This window comes from Rhyacophila brunnea, unplaced genomic scaffold (genome assembly GCF_057557595.1).
Source record: "Rhyacophila brunnea isolate RB1 unplaced genomic scaffold, BYU_Rbru_1.0 scaffold_13, whole genome shotgun sequence".
Classification (NCBI taxonomy): Eukaryota; Metazoa; Arthropoda; class Insecta; order Trichoptera; family Rhyacophilidae; genus Rhyacophila; species Rhyacophila brunnea.
Genome location: NW_028232785.1, coordinates 22,068,575 through 22,087,988, shown reverse-complemented (window position 1 = coordinate 22,087,988; position 19,414 = coordinate 22,068,575). Strand labels below are relative to the sequence as shown.

The following is a 19,414-nucleotide window of genomic DNA, read 5'->3' as shown; positions in this document are numbered from 1 at the left end:
ATGTATACTTACATCTAAATAATGATACCTAAAGATCTTGCTGGCGATTCCACTGTGCCATATTTTGTATAAGCATTCGTCTCTGCAGCCGTGGAGTTTGGTCCCGTGTAAAAATTACATTTTGTTCTTAAGGTCAAAAACCAAATTGGTTGTGCCAATGGCTTATAACCATTCCTCATAAATGATTATAACTGATATCACCTCATAACTGATCAGTGCCATGCACGAGTTAACTCGCGGGATCTTTTAAACGTCATAACTTCTGAATGAACTGTTTGTGTATATTTTCTTAACAATATTTATCATTTTAGTGTGAAAAAATTCACGTTAAACATGTTGATTTGGTAAATTTTCACAAATATTTATCATTCTATTCTTATTTCATATTTTTTAAGGGATTCATTTTATTCCAAAAATAACTGACCTACAAGTACCCACCTGGTAAAAATTGGATTTGGATTGGATGGAATTTCCTAGTAGATTTTCCAACTAAACAACATGACGCTTTCTATATATTATTTACTGTTAGTTTTGAAATTATTGTATTTGAAATAAATAATGTATCAATAATACACATAGAAATCAATAGATATATAAAATAGATATCACAGTTTAAAAATCAGAAAGATCAATGCATATTACCATTGTTTATGTTACAATATAAAACAACATTTATCATTGAACGTAGGTACCAAGAAAAATAGACTTCATTAAAATGTGTCAATATAGTATATACCCGATATAATTATATAAATTATTATATTGTTAATTACTCTGTGGGGTCCATATATACTGCTTCAATAGTAATTTAATTTTGTACTTGATTTACTTATTATATGTACAAATGTAATATACTTACCTACTTATTAGGATATATCTTGGTGAATTTTAAAATAAGAGGAAATTAAATGGAGGTCATCGTGTCTAACTATATGTCAGCCGTTGTTAAGTCTTATATAAATATTTATACATTATTAAATTGTTTTTCTGTTTTTTATTGATGTAAAGACATGGCATGTATTCAAAGTAATAACAAATTAGCTGTGTACTATTTATTTAACTTATATTAAAACCCCAAGATTGATTTCGTCTTACGACATATTTTATTCTTCTAAGTTTTACTATGACATTGTAATATGAACCATGGATATAGTATAGTACTTAAAAAAATCAAAACTGGTAATATATTATTTCAATATTTAATTGTCAATTTTCATTTGAAGTCAGCATTTAATTACTGGTATAACACATAATTATTAACTGATATCTACAACTTCAGATGGACAAATTAATTGATATATCATATTATCAGTTTTCATTTCCTTTCAACAATGTATTCATTCTAGCAGCTATTTTAAATATCTTACTAGTTTTTATGTCATGGCACCTTACAAAGGCTCCGAGCAACCATATACTGAGCTTCGAGAACAGATGTTTACGACGGATACTGGGTGTGCGGTAATTTTAGAAGTAACGGGAGATAAAAGAACGCACCAAATAGCCTCCCATCACGCTGAGAGTGAATACGCAACTTTGTACCTGGCCCGGCCACGTGCTGCGAGTGCCTGAAGAGAATCCCAATCTGGTTTGCCTGTTCTTCAAGCCAACCGGATTCCGGCGTCCTGGATGGCCGCTAAATACTATCTATATAGCATATCTGGCGGAGTTACGGACTGCTAGTATGACCTGGAACGATGCAAAAAAACTAGAGTGACAGAGATTCTTGGAGGCGCCGCATTGTATCCATATGCTGCAACTAAGATGCGGATATAGCCGAAGAGAAGAAGTAATATACAGTATCTAGAAAACTTAAAGCCTTTGAAATGTGTGTGTATAGATACATGCACCTTTCATTGGTGTTGGAAAGACAATTTTTCTAATATCAAAGTGATATTGAGACTGAAAAAGACAAGACTTGGAGAGTAAGCTCTACCAAATGACATACCTAATATGATACAAGTAACTGATATGCACAATTATATTATATTTTATATTACGAATCAAAATAGCAACTTTTATATCATTATCGATAATAAATTTAGTGCAAAAATGTTTTTATAAAATTGTTTTATTTTTTAAACATTAGTCACTTTATATTTACCTTGTGTAATTGTACTATTAAATCTATAAAATGGGTGTATATGCTTGATGGTCGACGTCATAAATCACGCCATGTTCGAATCGTACGCCGAAAGTTGGATTTATTTCATTATTAATTAAAAGATTTATTTCATTCCATCTTATTCATATGAAACCGTCGACAAGCAAAGATCTCGGTAAACATTTTCTCCATCTGCAAAAAACATAACATAGGAACTGTTAATAGTGTGATTTTTAATCTTTTATAGTTGGCGACTGTTTGAAGAGTGGTAATTAAAACGGATTAGTGATAATACAAAGCATCAAAAAAGATTGATTAACTAAAATAAAGTAATAAGGTAACATCAGGTAACATGTTTAATAACAACTAGAACGCCTTAGATTATATCAAACAAATATATATGAAATCACAGGTTTTATATAATTCTGGAATGAATGTAACTAACCTCAAAAAAAGGATTGTATTACGTCGGAATTATGAAACATTGAAAGCATGTATAGACTAAGAAAACAATAAATAAACACTTGAATAATATATGCAAAACACACAGAATACTACGATAGTAATAAATAACATAATATTGTACTTACAGATAGTGTTTCTTATTCCTGATATAAAACACAATTGTTTTAGGTACCTTGCAATTTGTAAACATAATATTTGACACTTTTGACAGCAGAGAGATTTTTATATTAGTCTATGGCCAAAAATACGGATTTATTTGGCCGGCTAATAAAAAGATTTTAATAAAGCAAGAACATTTTAAATATGCGACAAATAAATAAAAGTATATATAATATAGTTGTTAAAAAAATCTGTGTACATTATAAAATATATTTAATATTATAAATACATATATTTTTTAAATTTATGTTATAATTTGTAAACGACGAAGCACGTCAGCTAATACGCATAGTAAATGTTTAAACTTCGGTAATCAAATTCGAATGTGACAGAAAGAGAAAGAATAACTTTTTAATCATATTAGCATGCGTAAAAGAGATGTAACATAATATCACTTTCACTTTAAAAATCATACCTAGTATTCAATGTCATAGTTCAACTTTAAATGAAAAAACAGAAACTCTAGGTAAGCATGTGTGCCCTTAACATAAGTTTCTTTCTTGTAAAAAAAACCATTGCATAGAAAGCCACGTGCTTACAAAAAAAAAATAAAGACTTTTATTATCTAATTTTTGTAAATCCTGAGTTCAAGCAATACCCTGAGCTAGTTTGGAACTCGGGATATCTCAATGTACAATTCCTTATGTGGGTTGTCAAATACCATGAAATCACATGACTCATTCAGGTGAAAAGCCAATGAAATGCTAGGTATTTATTTACACATGTATGTCGTCGGGTAATATGAAATTTCATAAAGTGGGTCATTCTCGTAAAAAGCCATTCAAGTGTCAGGAATACAATTTCTCATACGCAAGGTCAGGTAGCATGAACTATCATAAAATCATTCATACTGGTGAAAAGTCATTCCAATATGAGGTATGTAATTACTTATGTGTATCGTCGGGTAACATGAAATAGCATAAAATGACTCATTCTAGTGAAAAGCCATTTAAATGTGACGTATGCAATAGTCGTGTGCACTATCAGGTATCACGAAATTGCATAAAATGACGTATTCTGGAGAAAACCCATTCAAGTGTGTGAGGCCTCCAAAAATTCATGTGCAAATTCAGTTATGAAGAGACATCAATTAACTCATTCTGGTGAAGCTGTCGTAAAGTTTCTAATTACTTATGTTAGTCGTCAGGTTGCAAGAAATTGCATAAAATGACACATTATGGTGAAAAAACATTTAAATGCATTGGAAATGGAATGAAAGAAAAGGTTCATTACCTTATATTTCAATGCTTGTATATCAGTTTTCATATTTATTTATTTTATTCAAAATAGTTTGTATTTGTTTAACAGCAGATTCTGTATTTTAGCAGCGATTGTTGATATCCATAAAATATTAAAATGAGTTGAATTTAATATTATATATTTCAGGAAGTATTTTAATTGTCGGTATGCAAATACATTTAAATACCAACGGAGTTTTGTCGGAGGAAAATTGCGACTCCCGATCTTGTGATACGGACCCTCCAAAATTTATCTCTGGATCCGGAGGTTAATGCTGATTTTAGTCCTGTCAATCCTCCGGTGTCATGTAGTCTTTTGAAATATTCAGACAGAGTATATAAGACCAGCTGACTAATATACTGGAGGGCGATGATCCGGTATTTTCGTACCCTAGAGGGGCCGTTTGCTGAAGGCAGACAGTTCTGTCGGTGTTAGTACCTAATCAAAAAGTGATCGGGAAAAAACCGAAGACTCACCTGCTTTTCAAAAGCATCGTAGCACAGGTGAACTATTGGAAATTTTGGAATAAAAATATTCATCACCGTCGAAACGCCAATAACAATACGCGAGCTTAATACTACAAGGTTCAAAGTGTTCGTCCTTGAAAAAACAAACCCAACAATGAAGTAGTATTCTAAGCTGCCTCATTGTTTCTTTTTTTCTCCAAGGACAAACACTTATAACCTTGTAGTTCTCCACTCGCGAATACCATGGATTGTCTTTATTGGATAGGAAAGGGAAATAGCCATCGATGTGCTTATTGTAGCATGGCTAGAGAGCCAAAACGGACATCTTATTTTTGTAAGCAATATAATCTACAGCTTTGCATTATTATTATTTGAATAATATCCCATAAATAGATGTAATCTTTTTAAATTGAATTGTAACTTGTGATTAAATATAATATAATATGTACTACCATTATTTATTTGTTTTATTAGAAAAGAAATAGGTACCTACCTATATTAAATAAATCAACAAAAACTGTTTGTAAAATCATTTTACAGTTTTTCCAAAATTCCGATAAATATTTTTTAGGTAATTTTTTATATTAAAATGTTTTTAGATATATACCATAATATATATATAGATTGTATACTTCTATAATATAATAGAGATCGGTTTAAAATGAAGAAAAGATGCTTTGCCCTATAACGGGTTTACATAAAATGACACGTCCTGATGAAAATCCCTAATGAATGCAATGTGCGTTTCATATAGATCCTCACAACTTAGTTATTCTAAAATATATACTGGTGACAAGTCTTACTTACAAAATGTATCCTCATAATATATCATAATATGATTGCGATTTAGTAGGTTTACAATGCAGTGTAGGTATACTTTATTGATGCATGCGACTTAGGCGATTGATGAATAACCTTTTAAATGCATTGGGTATTCACACAGATGACGCCGCTTTGACTGACTACCGTAATGCCGCAATCTGATTTAATCCTAACGATTTTGTCACCTTGGAATGAAGTTGCTATGCAGGTGTGTATTGATCAATATCAACACCATGGCCCCCACAAGGCTGACAGGGCTCTAGCCTGGGGAGCCGGGCTCAGGAGGGGACCGGCGAGGCGAGACAACCAGATAAATGAGATAAACACACATACATTTTTTTCTTGTATAGAAAAAAGACGCCTGCGTCGCTATTTTCCTTCAGGCTTATTATTATTCAAAGTATCGACATCTCCATAAATCAAATGGGTGTATTAAAATATATAATAAAACACTAATCATACACATTAATTTTACCGCGTACACCATTTGGAAAAAGCTACTGTAGAGCATCACATTGCCTTTATCCTTAGCGATAGGAAGGGAGGCTCGCCAAAGATTCTAGCCTTGTGGGGCCTTTATTCAACACTGTAATAATAATTCTGGTTGTGATGTAGTGATTATTGGAATTTCCTACTGGAATAAATAAAATTAGAAATAAGTCGTGTTTCCTGCCAAAGTATCGTCAGGCGTCAAAACAACACTAGCTAATAGTAATGGATGTTTCCCTGCTTTATCCTGTTTCCTATTCGAATAAATTAAAACTTTGTCTCGTGTCTTGCCAAACTATCAAACATCTGGCGAATAGTAATCATGTTTATTTACACCTGAATTATTGTTATTTTACTATAGATATTAACCAAAATCAATTGTTTCGTAAATGTATCTAGGTAGGTATGCATGCATTTGTATATTTTTAAGATTCCTTATCAAAACAATTCTTTACTCACACGTATTTTGTGATTAATTTAGGTACATGTTCTTCCTATCATTTTAGTTATGAACTTAGAAATTAAATGAATAAACAAACTAGCATTTATTATAATCACTGCCAGAGCCGAGGTATCTAGTCAAATGATGTACCTATGTGGCGTCAGGCCGTGGACGATTGTTGTTGTTGATTTTACAGAAGCTTTGATTGCGACTCGCTGTCATTTCGCCTCTTCTCATCTAAAAGATTCGTCGACCAGGCCCTCACTTCAATCCTGTTAGCACTTTACAATTCTGCCAAGCTCTTCCATCCTACCCACCGCAAGGGCACCTTTCAATTCGTCGACATTCTCAAATATAGGTATATCCGCAATTCTCAGACGGTCAAGTTGTTCATTCCACGAGACGGAGTGATAATTTTTCCGATTTTACGAACAGGAACGGCGCACCGGTCCATTTCGAGCCCTGGTTGAAGATTTAGAGGTAACTTGGCATCTCGTCATTTATTTTAACGCAGTTTTACGTGATCATTACTTTATCATTAAAAAATATATATTATTACCTACCTACTTATTACTTTTGGCTGTCTTCATAAATTTAACGAGGGAGAATCTGTTCACAGTTATTTTTTTTTTTATATAATTAAAAGGCTGTTTTGATTCTTCAATGATTTATTAATCTGTTTGAGGTAGGAGTGGTGTCGATATCATATCGGAATAAAAGTAACGATCCAAGTATTGGTGAAAAAGTAATGACAAATCTAGACAGCCCTAGTAAATCTTAAAAGTCACGGATGAGAGTAATTATACCTAGTCCATTGACAATATATTTTCGATTTAAACACGTAAAATGGATGTCAAACGTGAATCAGATGAAGGCAGATCTGTGGCAGAACCACGGCATTGGTTTGAGGTACCCACAGAGTCTCCAAACAGCCCAGACGTTAAGAAAGAGAATCCCGACAATGAAAGATGCATATTTGAGGTTAGTTTTACTGAACTATAGGTAATAGATTAAATAAAAAAGCCCATATAATGGATGTTACTTAAATTTACGAATGTTTGGGTGCAAAAAAACAGCTCTACTATTTATAATGCTTTAAAATCATTTTACATTGCAGAAGAATACCTACTTCATCGCATCTATTCGATACACAAGCTGCTATCGAGGGTAGCTTATCATATTTATGTATTGAGTCTTATAATTGTTACAATAAATTAGCCTTCAAACCTGTATCTCGCTCTAAATGTTAACACAGCTAAGAGAGGTGTTGTTAAGACATAGGTAACACTTTTTGACAGTTATGACGGTTGACATAATGGAAACTTGTAGGTACGTAGTATGCAGTTGGACGTATCACACTACACAGTGAAATGTTGTGTAGGAAATATATGGCCGTTTAGACCGTCCAACCTCTTTGGGTCGTATAGTAGGTAGGTTCTGACTTAATTCATGTCTAAATAAAACACGGCTCTTGTCGGTTTACACTTTCCAGGAAGCCAGCAGCAAACAAATTTTGAAAATAGCCGATATACTAGGTTATAAATTGTTACGTTTTCATTCTTGAATTTTGCTATAATCAGCCATGACAATTGAATTTAATAGGTACTTTCATATTGAATCTAATAAAATTGGAAACCGTATAGTATACTGGCATCTCTTTCCGATAGTTAGCTCACGGCGAACTGTGTCACGGTGAAATATTTTACGTATCTACTCTACCTAACATAACCCAATTAACCGCCTCAATAGGTACTTACATAAATATGATAAAATACCCTCGATAGGAATCTTGTGTATAGAATAGATGCGCACAAGTTTTTTACAGTCTAGATCTACCAATCAGTCAATTTAAATATAAATGTAAATACTTATGCAGCCATCTTGTACTTCTTAAAAGTATTTTTTATTACTGGGTACAATGGCCATTTCGAATACGAAACATGTTTGATTTGTGCTAGTGCTAAGGCAGTCTTCGCACGAAACATATTACAGATATGTCCCTAAATTATAATTTTCTATGAATATTCTGACCGGGTTAATAATAAGTGTGTATAATACAGTTATACTCATATAAACTAGTTAATCATATAAGCCGTCTCTCACATCTAAACTCGCTCGTCTGCCGCACAGCCATAAATCAAACCTAATAGGAACGTCGATCCGATGTCGCATTAGAAGACAGCGCACATCTACTTAGCGATATCTCATGTAACCTATTGAAACGTATAGATATTTGGATGCGGCGACCGGCGAGCAAGTATAGGAATGACCAATTCGTAGTTATTCGTATGCATTCTGTCGTCTTTGACTCGCAGTCCGAGAGGCGTGCGATCTGTTGATAGCGGCACTAGATGTTTTTTTTTCAAACTAAAAAGTCACATTCGACCAATCAACGTATGTTTGTGAATAACGATGACGTCACATCGACGTATTCGACACGTTGGAGACGAGACGAGTTTGATGTGCGAGCCGGCCAACGGTCACAGTTAAACCGGCAAACCAGCAATCCTTAGCATTGCTTTGGGGTGACTTATTATAAAGGGCGACGAATGAAGGAACGATTATAGGTACTTTTGAGAAATGCTTTCTTTGACATATTGTTTTTATTTTTAAAATCCTCCAGTCAAAGAGATATATATCAAATCTGAGAATATTTTTCAACTAGTTGAAGAATTCTTTAAAGATTCGAAGCGCGAGATTATTAATCAAAACCCCCAACCTGGAAGTTCTTGCTCCAAGTTCATTATGAATTAATAACCTTTCTGAAGATTTAAGCTCACATTAACTTGATCATTGTATTCGTTATGTAATAATAAAATATATCTTTTTCAGAACCTTCCAGTCGAGTCGTATATCAAATCTGAAGTACCTGAAATCAAAGAAGAGTATTTTAATGACTCGACGTATCAGTTCAGCAATGAAAACCCCCAACCTGGAAGCTCTTACACAGTATATAATAGACCAATTAATCAAGTAGGTGTTTTTTTTACCTCTGCCAGGGGCTTTTGTAATGGGGTCGCCGCCAAAAGTTTGTATGTTGATAGTTTAGGTATTTAAGAATTATTAACGGATTACGTGTTTATATATAATAACTATTACTATGAACGTAAATCATCGACAAATGACGTGTACTATGTTTGTTATGTAAGCGACTTATCTTAAGAGTTGAAACCAGGACGCGAGCCGCCATTTTGTTGCTTTAGTTCGCAGCAGAAGAAAAAAATAATAAACTTGTTATCAGTATAACCACACTAATTTTTGCGGAAATAGTTTATTATTTGCATTTCTTGTATCGCACACTCAAATTTTGCTACAAACGATGGCAGCACCGCCGAGTTGTGTGCAAATGCATAATTTACTATCTATGGAACTTATGGTCTATCTATGATTTTATTTTCAGTTGGTGACTTATGTCTATTGTGCTTATACTGCATGAAAAAAAATTAATAATTTCCGTGTTAAATAGGTACGTAAAATGGATGTCAAAGCCGAACCAGATGTAAGCGAATCAAACGCGGAAAGGGAGAATAGATGCAATGTAGCCGGAGAGCGCCCAAACAGTCCGGACACCAGCATTTATATGAAACAAGAGATTCCCGACACTGATAGTCTCGCATTTCAGGTTAGTTTTGTCAAATATTTTCTTATATCGAACTGTGATAGGATTCAAAGAAAAGTTGCTCTACTGTAGGCGTGTCCTGTCCATTCATTTTTTAGATTCAGGCCACAAACACTCAAGGTTTGGCCTTGTAATTTATTGATCGTCATGCCGAATGCAAGATGAATTGGAAATTAATTTGTCAATTTGAACAATTTGAACAATTGAACTAAACAATTGAACTCGAATGGCATATCGGTTGGGATCATCGAAATTCTCGGAATGAGAACTTCCTCACCTTTGAACATTCCTTTGATTCGCGTCGTCGCGTGAATCACATTGCCCATGAGTTTTTTCACCACCAAACGCATTCCGTTACATTGTTTTGGTGGGTTTAGATTTCAAAGCATGATGACTACCGAGCCAACCTTCAGTTGTAAATTGTGCGGTGGCAAGCCAGGCAGATCCAATGAGTTTAAAAATTCAGTTGGATATTTGGTTGCTTCGTCTTCGTTTGTTACACAGTCGATAGATTTGAAGTAATGCAGTGGACCAACGATTTGATTTTGAATTGTGAAGTTTAAGTGATCCACATCTTTGTTCTTTGCCGCAAGAATGCTCGTTCACTCAACCAATTGTGATTTTTGTGGTTAGCAATGATGTACGGTAGGTAACACTTTGTTGGTAAGTTCGTCCTTAGTTGAGACGAAATTACAAAAATTAATGCGGAAACGAAATCAATCCGTTCGATTCATCGCCAGGAACACGGCCGTTACCGATAGTCAGCAATTGCTTGGAGAAATCTTCGGCAGATAGATCGTTTAGAAATGCAATTCGCATGTTTGTCGTCAGCTAAAGTTTCTTCACATAGCGCCACAGGGTCGATCATTTGAGGCAAGCATTTATTTAATCGGCAGCGGTCGATCTTGGAATGACTGGTAGCAGATAGTAGAATCATTGCGCCTCCAAAACTTCTTGAGTCATTACGCAGATCTTTCATAGATCGATTGAGTGCTTTCAATGCGCGTTTGTGTGCCATTGTGCATTCATCCCGGGTGATGATTTTACTTGCTAACAAAACTTTGGCCATTACTGAGTGTTTCGCAATGGTGCATGTTGGTTTTTCAGTCGTTTGCAGGTTTAAGGGCAATTTCAACTTTGAATGAGGCGTTCGGCATCCTTCTAGCAACGTGGCCGCTATCCCGGAAGAAGTAACTGCTACAGCATTTTTGGATCTCGCACGAACAGTAGGTAGCCAAAATCAATGACATAAGGAATGTCTTCCCAGTTCCACCTGGCGCGTCGAGGAAAAATAAACCACCATTTCCATCATCAATTGCCTTCATTAATGTATCGTACACTTCTTTCTGTTGGGGGTTCAACAGTAGTACATTCGTTCGAACAGATTGGTTCAATGCATCTCGATCATATTCACGTTTACGTTCCAATTCTCGATTGACAGCGTCGTTCATTCCACGATGTGGCGTTGGCAATCCTAACTTGACTAAAAAACTGCCGCACATGAGGTAACAAATGTATTCAATCAAAAGCAAAGCCTGGTTATGTATCTCCTCAATCACCATGCGATCGGGATTTCCTGAACTGACACGAATTCGATGTAAAATGTCTTCTGACATGTCATCCTTGTACCTACTTGTTCCACAGTTGAGGTGGATTCAATGGGTTTCATGTCGAAATAATGTGCGTATCTGACTTGGAAATGCAAAAACAATTATTTCAACGATTGTCATATCCCAATGAGTATCGTTTTCAAGCAAATTGATCTGTTAACATGAAGCATGAAATGTTGGGCACACTACACCATTGACAGTAAATTTCGACTATCATTCTTTCTTTTGTTTGTTTGTTTCTTGTTTATTGTTTCTGTCATGTATCGGAGATGGCGTTGCATACGGATTTGAATTTTTTGTGATTTTCTTCTGATTTTGAATGCGCTAGGTTCATTGTTCAAAATGTCGAAATGTATGAGAAAATTAATTTTCTTCATAATTAATTTTTTCCGTGATTTATCCAATGTTTTAATAGTTATTATGCTATTCAAGGCGGAGACAAATCCAACAAATCAAAGATTATAAAAATCGGTCCAGCCGTTCTTGAGTTATAAATGGTGTAATTAACCCGACTTTGTTTTATATATATAGATAGACACATAATCCATTGTTTACTCGAAATACCTAATTTATTGACTTACCTACTTTTGGCAGCAACACACGACATGTGGCTCTCTTGCTTTAATTTTTAAAACAGCTTGCTTTTATGCTGACTGTCTTTCGAATTGAATTAGGTATCTATTACCGATAATGATTTTAGGCTCGAATTTGATTTTATATATTATTAAAATGATAGATAGATTTTATTAAGCTTGCTTCTAGAATTATTTGTATAGAAAATTTTCTGAAAATTGAATACATTAAAGACTACGGACAATAATTCTACTCAACTTTTGATGACACACGTCGTAAAAGAGTGACTATAAAATTGGTTTTTTGCTATAAATTGCTGTCCTATGGTCAACTCTGTTTATATTTTTACGAGTCAGTTCAATAATGATTCCGGCATGTGTGGTGATCTTAAATTTACTATCCCAATTAGGCGAAATAAATTACGATTAGTTCGTTGGTTTGGTTTTCGTTCCTTGAGATTTGGCCTTGATAAGCTGGTGCGCCAAATATACAGTTCTGCCTTTAATATTTAGGTAGGTATTTGCTAGAGTTTATTATATTAAATATAAATTATGTGATATTATGATCACATAAATTAATGATTTCCGCATGTATACCCTTTTGGGCGGACAAGCAAATGTATCTGATTCCTGCGGATATTTGGTGAACATTACTTTTTGTTTTAGATTCGTCATTATAAGTGGTTTTGAAAAGTAGAATCGTTTAACGCGATGATGCAAGTAGACGGATCAAATGATATAAATCCTGAGACTTTAAATACACTAATGGATGATCAGAACTCGCTCGAAATACGAAAACTCATGACATACCTACACAAAAAACCCTCTTAACACGATAGATTATGAAACGCGTATTTTACATCATGGAACAATGGTAGTCATAGGTACAATATAGTCAATCAAGTAGGGAAACCAATCCCGAGCCAAATCCTTGATCTCGGGATTTCGGAATTACAATTTGGCGATCCTGAAATATGCTTTTTTGTCAATAGTTAATATAAAAAAAATATATACACAAATAACATAGATAAAATCGGTCAAAAATAAACTAGTATGATTAATACTATTTAAAACATTTATTCTTAATAATGTGTAAGTTCAATCTATGTGTACTTGCCAGACCCAGGTTTCGAACCTGGGTCCCACGGCGTTATAGTCCAAGTGGCTGAAATCCCTATATATTTATGAAAAAATAACATAATGTATTTATATGTTATTAAAAGAATTTTTTCTGTTATATTTTCATTTTTATTTTATTTTTCATAAAAATTGATAAAAATAATCAATCCCGAAAGTTTAGGGATTATGTTTACCAATCCCGGGATTCATAGGTATCGAAAATAGTTCGGGATCCCAAAATTCCGGGATTCGGGATCCTGGGATAAGAATCCCTAGTCACAAAATACCCAATCTGCAATGCCACTTTTTAGGCATATGCACTTGAGCGTGCAACTCTCTTCCGCAAAAGTCGAAATATATTTTACTTAGCACGCTGTAGGTAGGTATACTCGCGACTTTCACAATTTCGTTTTGCCAACATTCTATTATCAAAGTTTTCTAGTGTAACGTTTGGTCTCAAGTCTTCAAATGGTGTTATTTTATAATTTTTATAATATCGACGCACCAACTGATTGCTCTTTGTAAATGGTTGTTTTTTCAGTTTGTCCCCGGAAACTCAGTAACGACCAGCATTGCGGGTCTCAAATCGTTGTCGGAGGATACTGATATCCAAGATCCTTGGGAAGACCTGCAGATCGACGAACATAATATTAAGAAAGATGCCCTTGAATATAATAAAAGGTTTAAAGATATAAACGTTATCTGTCGCACTGCTAGAGGTGATATTTCTCAATCGAATGTGAAAATCCCTGAATTATTAGAAGCTGTTATAGAATTGGAAAAAAAATCGTTTTATAAAAAAAATTTCGTGTGTAGTATATGTTTTGATTTTTTTCAATCGTTCGACCAAATGAAACTTCATAAATCATTACATGAAAACACATTAGCGAAAATGAGTAATTCTGAATCAAGGGTGTTTAAATGTGTTAAAAGTAATCACTCATGGAAACGATTTTGTTACATGAAGAGTCAAGAAATGACCCATTCAGTTGAAAAAAAGTTTAAATGTGACAAGTGCAACTACTCATGTGTAAAGTTATGTCACATAAAATCACACAAAATGACTCATTCCAGAGACAAATCATTTAAATGTGAGGATTGCAATTATCTTTGTGCGACGTCAAATAGCATGAAATTGCATAAAATGACTCATTCTGGTGAAAAGCCATTCAAATGTGAGGACTGTAGTTTCTCATGTGCAAAGTCTGGTAACATGAAGGCACATAAATTGACTCATTCTGCTGAAAAGCCATTCAACTGTGTGGAATGCAATTACTCATGTGCGAGGTCGGATAGCATGAAATTGCATAAAATGACTCATTCTGGTGAAAAGCCATTCAAATGTGAGGAATGCAATTTCTCATGTGCAACGTCAGGTAGCATGAAATTGCATAAAATGACTCATTCTGGTGAAAAGCCATTCAAGTGTGAGGAATGCAATTACTCGTGTGTATATGTAAATAACATGAAGGTACATAAAATGAAACATTCTGGTGAAAAGCCATTCAAATGTGAGGAATGCAATTTCTCATGTGCAACGTCAGCAAGCATTAAATTGCATAAAATGACTCATTCTGGTGAAAAGCCATTTAAGTGTAAGGAATGCAATTACTCGTGTGTACAATCAGGTAATATGAAATTGCATAAACTAACTCATTCTGGTGAAAAGCCATTCAAGTGTGAGGAATGCAATTACTCGTGTGCACAATCAGGTTATATGAAATTGCATAAAATGATTCATACTGGTGAAAAGCCATTCAAGTGTGAGGAATGCAATTACTCATGTGCGAGGTCAGATAGCATGAAATTGCATAAAATTACTCATTCTGGTGAAAAGCCATTCAAGTGTGAACTATGTTATTACTCATGTGCGACGTCAGCAAGCATGAAATTGCATAAAATGACTCATTCTGGTGAAAAGCCATTCAAGTGTTAGGAATGCAATTATTCGTGTGCACAATCAAGTAATATGAAATTGCATAAACTGACTCATTCTGGTGAAAAACCATTCAAGTGTTAGGAATGCAATTACTTGTGTGCGACGTCAGCAAGCATTAAATTGCATAAAATGACTCATTCTGGTGAAAAGCCATTCAAGTGTAAGGAATGCTATTACTCGTGTGTACAGGAGGGTAACATAACTGTACATAAAATGACTCATTACGGAGACAAGCCATTTAAGTTTGAGGGTTGTAATTACTCGTCTACACAATCAGGAAACATGAAATTGCATCAAATGGCTCATTCTGGTGAAAAGCTATGAACATGTGAGGAATGCAATTACTTATGTGTACAGGGAGGTAAGATGAAGATACATAAAATGACTCATTCAGGTAAAATTGCATTCAAGAGTGATATTATATGCAATACTTTAGGTGTGTCGTCACGAAAAGCCATTTAATTTATGCAGTTTCTCACGTGCAATTCAGGTAACATGAAATTGCATAAAATGACTCATTCTAGCGAAACGCCATTTAAATGTGTGGAATGCAATTACTCATGTGTATCGTCGGGTAACATGAAATTGCATAAAATGACTCATTCTTTGTGAAATCTATTTAAATGTGACGTATGCATTAGTCGTGTGCACTATCAGTTATCATGAATATGCATAAAATGACGTATTCTGGAGAAAACCCATTCAAGTGTGTGAGGTCTCCAAAATTTCATGTGCAAATTCAGTTATCAAGAGACATCAAATAACTTATTCTGGTAAAGCTATGTAAATGTCACGTTTCTAATTACTAATGCTTAACATCAGGTTACAAAAAATTGCAAAATGACACATTATGGTTAAAAACATTTAAATGCATTAAATGTACCTAGTTGCTCATGCAAGCAGTTTTGTTACATGAGACAAAATCACTCATTCTGTTGAGCAGACATTTAAATGTCATAGTGCAATTATTTCTTGTGTGTAAATGAACAATGAAATCACAAAAAATGATTCGTTCTTGAGAAAAGCCATTTAACTATTATGATATTAACTATAACTTATGTGACCAGACGTCCCGTTTTTAGGCGGCGTGTCGGGACGCCAAAATGTCCCATTTTCGAAAAAAAAGAAACTTGTGACCAGGTTACATAAATATTACCTATTCACTTACACATTACAAATTCACAGATACAGGGAGTGTCTGAATGGAACACTGGGAATGTTTCAACCGAATTTCATTGGGTGGAGTATTTCAAACACTTGCACAACCAATAATTTGGATCACAAAAATTTTCGTATAATTATTGAATATATTTTATATCTGCCCGGCACTAATGCACCAGTAGAAAGCGTCTTCTCTCTTATGAATAAGTTGTAGACGAGTGAAAAAACATAGTTGAATGTAGTAATGTTAATTATAAAAGTAAATTCGAAAAAATCCAGCCTAGAATTTCATTCGTTTTTGAAATCAACACCAGATATGCCTACTAAATTTGTTCTTTTTAAAATATAACATCAGATAAATTTTCATGTTTTACTTTTCATTAATAAATAAAAGAATATGTACTATTAAAAAATATATAAGAACTCAAGCTTTGTATGTGCCTACTCAAACATACCTACCAATATTCTTTAGATAAATAAATGCAATAGGTAACCTAATATGACATGAAAAAACATTACTATCTTGTCAATTGTCTTGTGTGAAAGTATGAGGCGCCTGAAATGGATAAGTACCTACCTTTTTTCGGTGTCCCGCTTTGGGGGAAAAATAAATAGCCACTTTATGTATAACCTTAGGTCACATGAAATCCCCCAATGGTTTATACTGGAAAAAAGCCATTTAAATTTGATGCATTAAATTACTAACGGGTATTCCCAGGTAGCGTGAAATAAATAAATTGACTCATTCTGGTGAAAACCCTTTTAAATATCGTCGCCTTAGGATAGGTTTATCGAAAACTAAATTATGTGAAATGTAAAGGAGAGGACGAAAAGGTTCATTACCTTATATTTCAATGCTTGTATATCAGCTTTCATATGTATTTATAATATTTAAAATAGTTTGTATTTATTTAACAGCAGATTCTGTATTTTAGCAGCGATTGTTGATATCCATAAAATATTACAATGAATTGAATTTAATATTATATACTCCAGGAAGTATTTTAGTTGTCGGTCATTCAAATTCATTTAAATACCAACGGAGTTTTGTCGGAGGAAAATTGCGACTCTCAATCTTGTGCATACGGCCCTCCAAAATTTATCTCTAGATCCGGAGGTTAATGCTGATTTCAGTCCTGTCAATTGGTCTTTTGAAATATGCACACATAGTATATAAGACCAGCCACCACCATAGTATATAAGATCCGGTCTTTTCGTACCCTAGAGGGGCCGTTGCCTGAAGGCAGACAGTTCTGTTGGTGTTAGTAACTAATCAAAAAGTGATCGGGAAAAAACCGAAGACTCACTGCTTTTCAGAAGCATCTTAGCACAGGTGAACTATTGGAAATTTTGTAATAAAAATAATCATCGCCGACGAAACCCCAAAAACAATACCATGGATTGTTCTCATTGGATAGGAAAGGGAAAGAGCTGTCGATGTGCTTAATATAGTGTGGCTGGAGAGCCAAATCGCACATCTTGTACAGCTTGTACAGCTTTTCATTATTATGTTTTTGAATAATATCACATAAATAGATGTATTTTTTTTAATTGAATTGTAACTTGTCTAATGATTAAATATATTATAATATTTACAACCATTATTTATTTGTTTTATTTGGAAAGAAATATATCAAATAAATCAACAAAAACACCTCATCGGACAGTGGTTGATTAAAAAACCTTACATAATTATTACAGATTTTCCAAAATTCTGATAAATATTACTTATTTTATATTGATTTTTTTTAGATAGGTACCATAAAATTTATAGAGATCGGTTTAAAATTAAGAAAAAATGCTTTGCCCTGTAAAGGGTATACATAAAATGACACGTCCTGATGAAAATCCCTAATGAATACAATTTGTGAAATAATATCCTAAAATACATACTGGTGACAAGTCTTACGTATAAAATGTATCCTCATATACATATTGCTATCAAATGTTTGCGATTTAGTAGGTTTACAATGCAGTGTAGGTATACTTTATTGATGCTTGCGACTTGCTGCGCGCACACGGCAAAGCGAAGTTTCGGATTCATCCGCCAAACGACGTTTGCGTTTTATTTGCGTTTTATTTGCGAGCCGATTGCGTTTTAAATGCGTGTCAAATGCGTCAATATTTCGACAATGCTGTCCAAGAGAAAACACGGTTTTCAAGGGGATTCATAAACGCCTTTTTTTGAAACTGCACCCTGCTGCGAGAGTATTTATCTTTCATTACAGTGGCGTACAAGGGTAAATAAATCAATATAAAATCAGTACGTAATATTGCATTATACCTACATTTATTTTCCCACTATTGCTTCTTTTGGAGCTGGACTGTTTTATATCGAAAGCGTTTTGAAAATTACCTATTGTTGAGCCTATTATATACCATCATCATCAATACTATCGACCGAGGGTACTTGATGGAGTTTGAATTTAAATTCTAATTGATTTAAGTTTTGTACTATTATTATTTATTAATACAATAAAAAAAGATTATAAGTTAATACACGAAGAAAGGGTAAAAACCTTATTACCTAGATACCTACTAAGTAAAGGATTAAGTACAAAAACATAATATTTTGAATAATTTGAATATTTGCAGTATTCTAAAAACCTGTTGTAAATACTATTAATACATTCGGTAGGTAAGCAGTTTTACAAAATATAATAAAAAGTTGTGACACAGCACAGCTATGAGAAGAAGTATTTCACGAGAAGAAAGGCTCGCCATATCTATACGGTAAACTAAACTATTATTATTTATTTTGTAGTATGTACTTATTTAATTAATTTTTTTATTAGTTGACACTGTCATCTTCTATAGATACACTAAAATGGAAACGGGTACTAATAATAATATATTGAAGTGAGAATAATGAATACCCACCTACTACTATTGATAGGTATGTGCTTGTGTACTTGTATCGGTACAAGTATATTTATATTAATTATTGTTTTTTTGTTATAATATATTAGTTGCGATTAATTGACAATAAAATTTTGATAATTTATCTATTTAGCCGCTACAGTACCATATTATTCAATTACATATTCAAAAAAAGTTGGTAGTTATGAATTCAAAACACCTTTCATAAAAAATAGATTGAAATATTAGTAGGTATACCATCATCAATACTATCAACCGAGGGTACTTGATGGAGTTTGAATTTAAATTCTAATTGATTTAAGTTTTGTACTATTATTATTTATTAATACA

The 19,414-nt window shown here is 33.7% G+C and overlaps 1 protein-coding gene and 1 long non-coding RNA gene across 2 annotated transcripts; one reads left to right on the top strand and one right to left on the bottom strand.

Moving 5' to 3' along the window:
* Positions 1-1,080: 1,080 nt before the first annotated feature.
* On the bottom strand, positions 1,081-3,211 carry LOC147076929 (uncharacterized). The gene is made up of 3 exons (XR_015069390.1): positions 2,692-3,211; positions 2,102-2,293; positions 1,081-1,686 (listed from the first exon to the last, which is right to left on the bottom strand). It is a non-coding gene; the product is annotated as an uncharacterized LOC147076929 (long non-coding RNA).
* A 3,745-nt stretch (positions 3,212-6,956) lies between these two features.
* On the top strand, positions 6,957-9,620 carry LOC147076928 (uncharacterized). The gene is made up of 3 exons (XM_085940944.1): positions 6,957-7,165; positions 9,017-9,157; positions 9,585-9,620. Exons 1-3 carry the CDS (start codon positions 7,031-7,033, stop codon positions 9,618-9,620), a joined length of 312 nt encoding a protein of 103 aa, XP_085797070.1. The 5' UTR covers positions 6,957-7,030.
* The last annotated feature ends 9,794 nt before the right edge of the window (positions 9,621-19,414 follow it).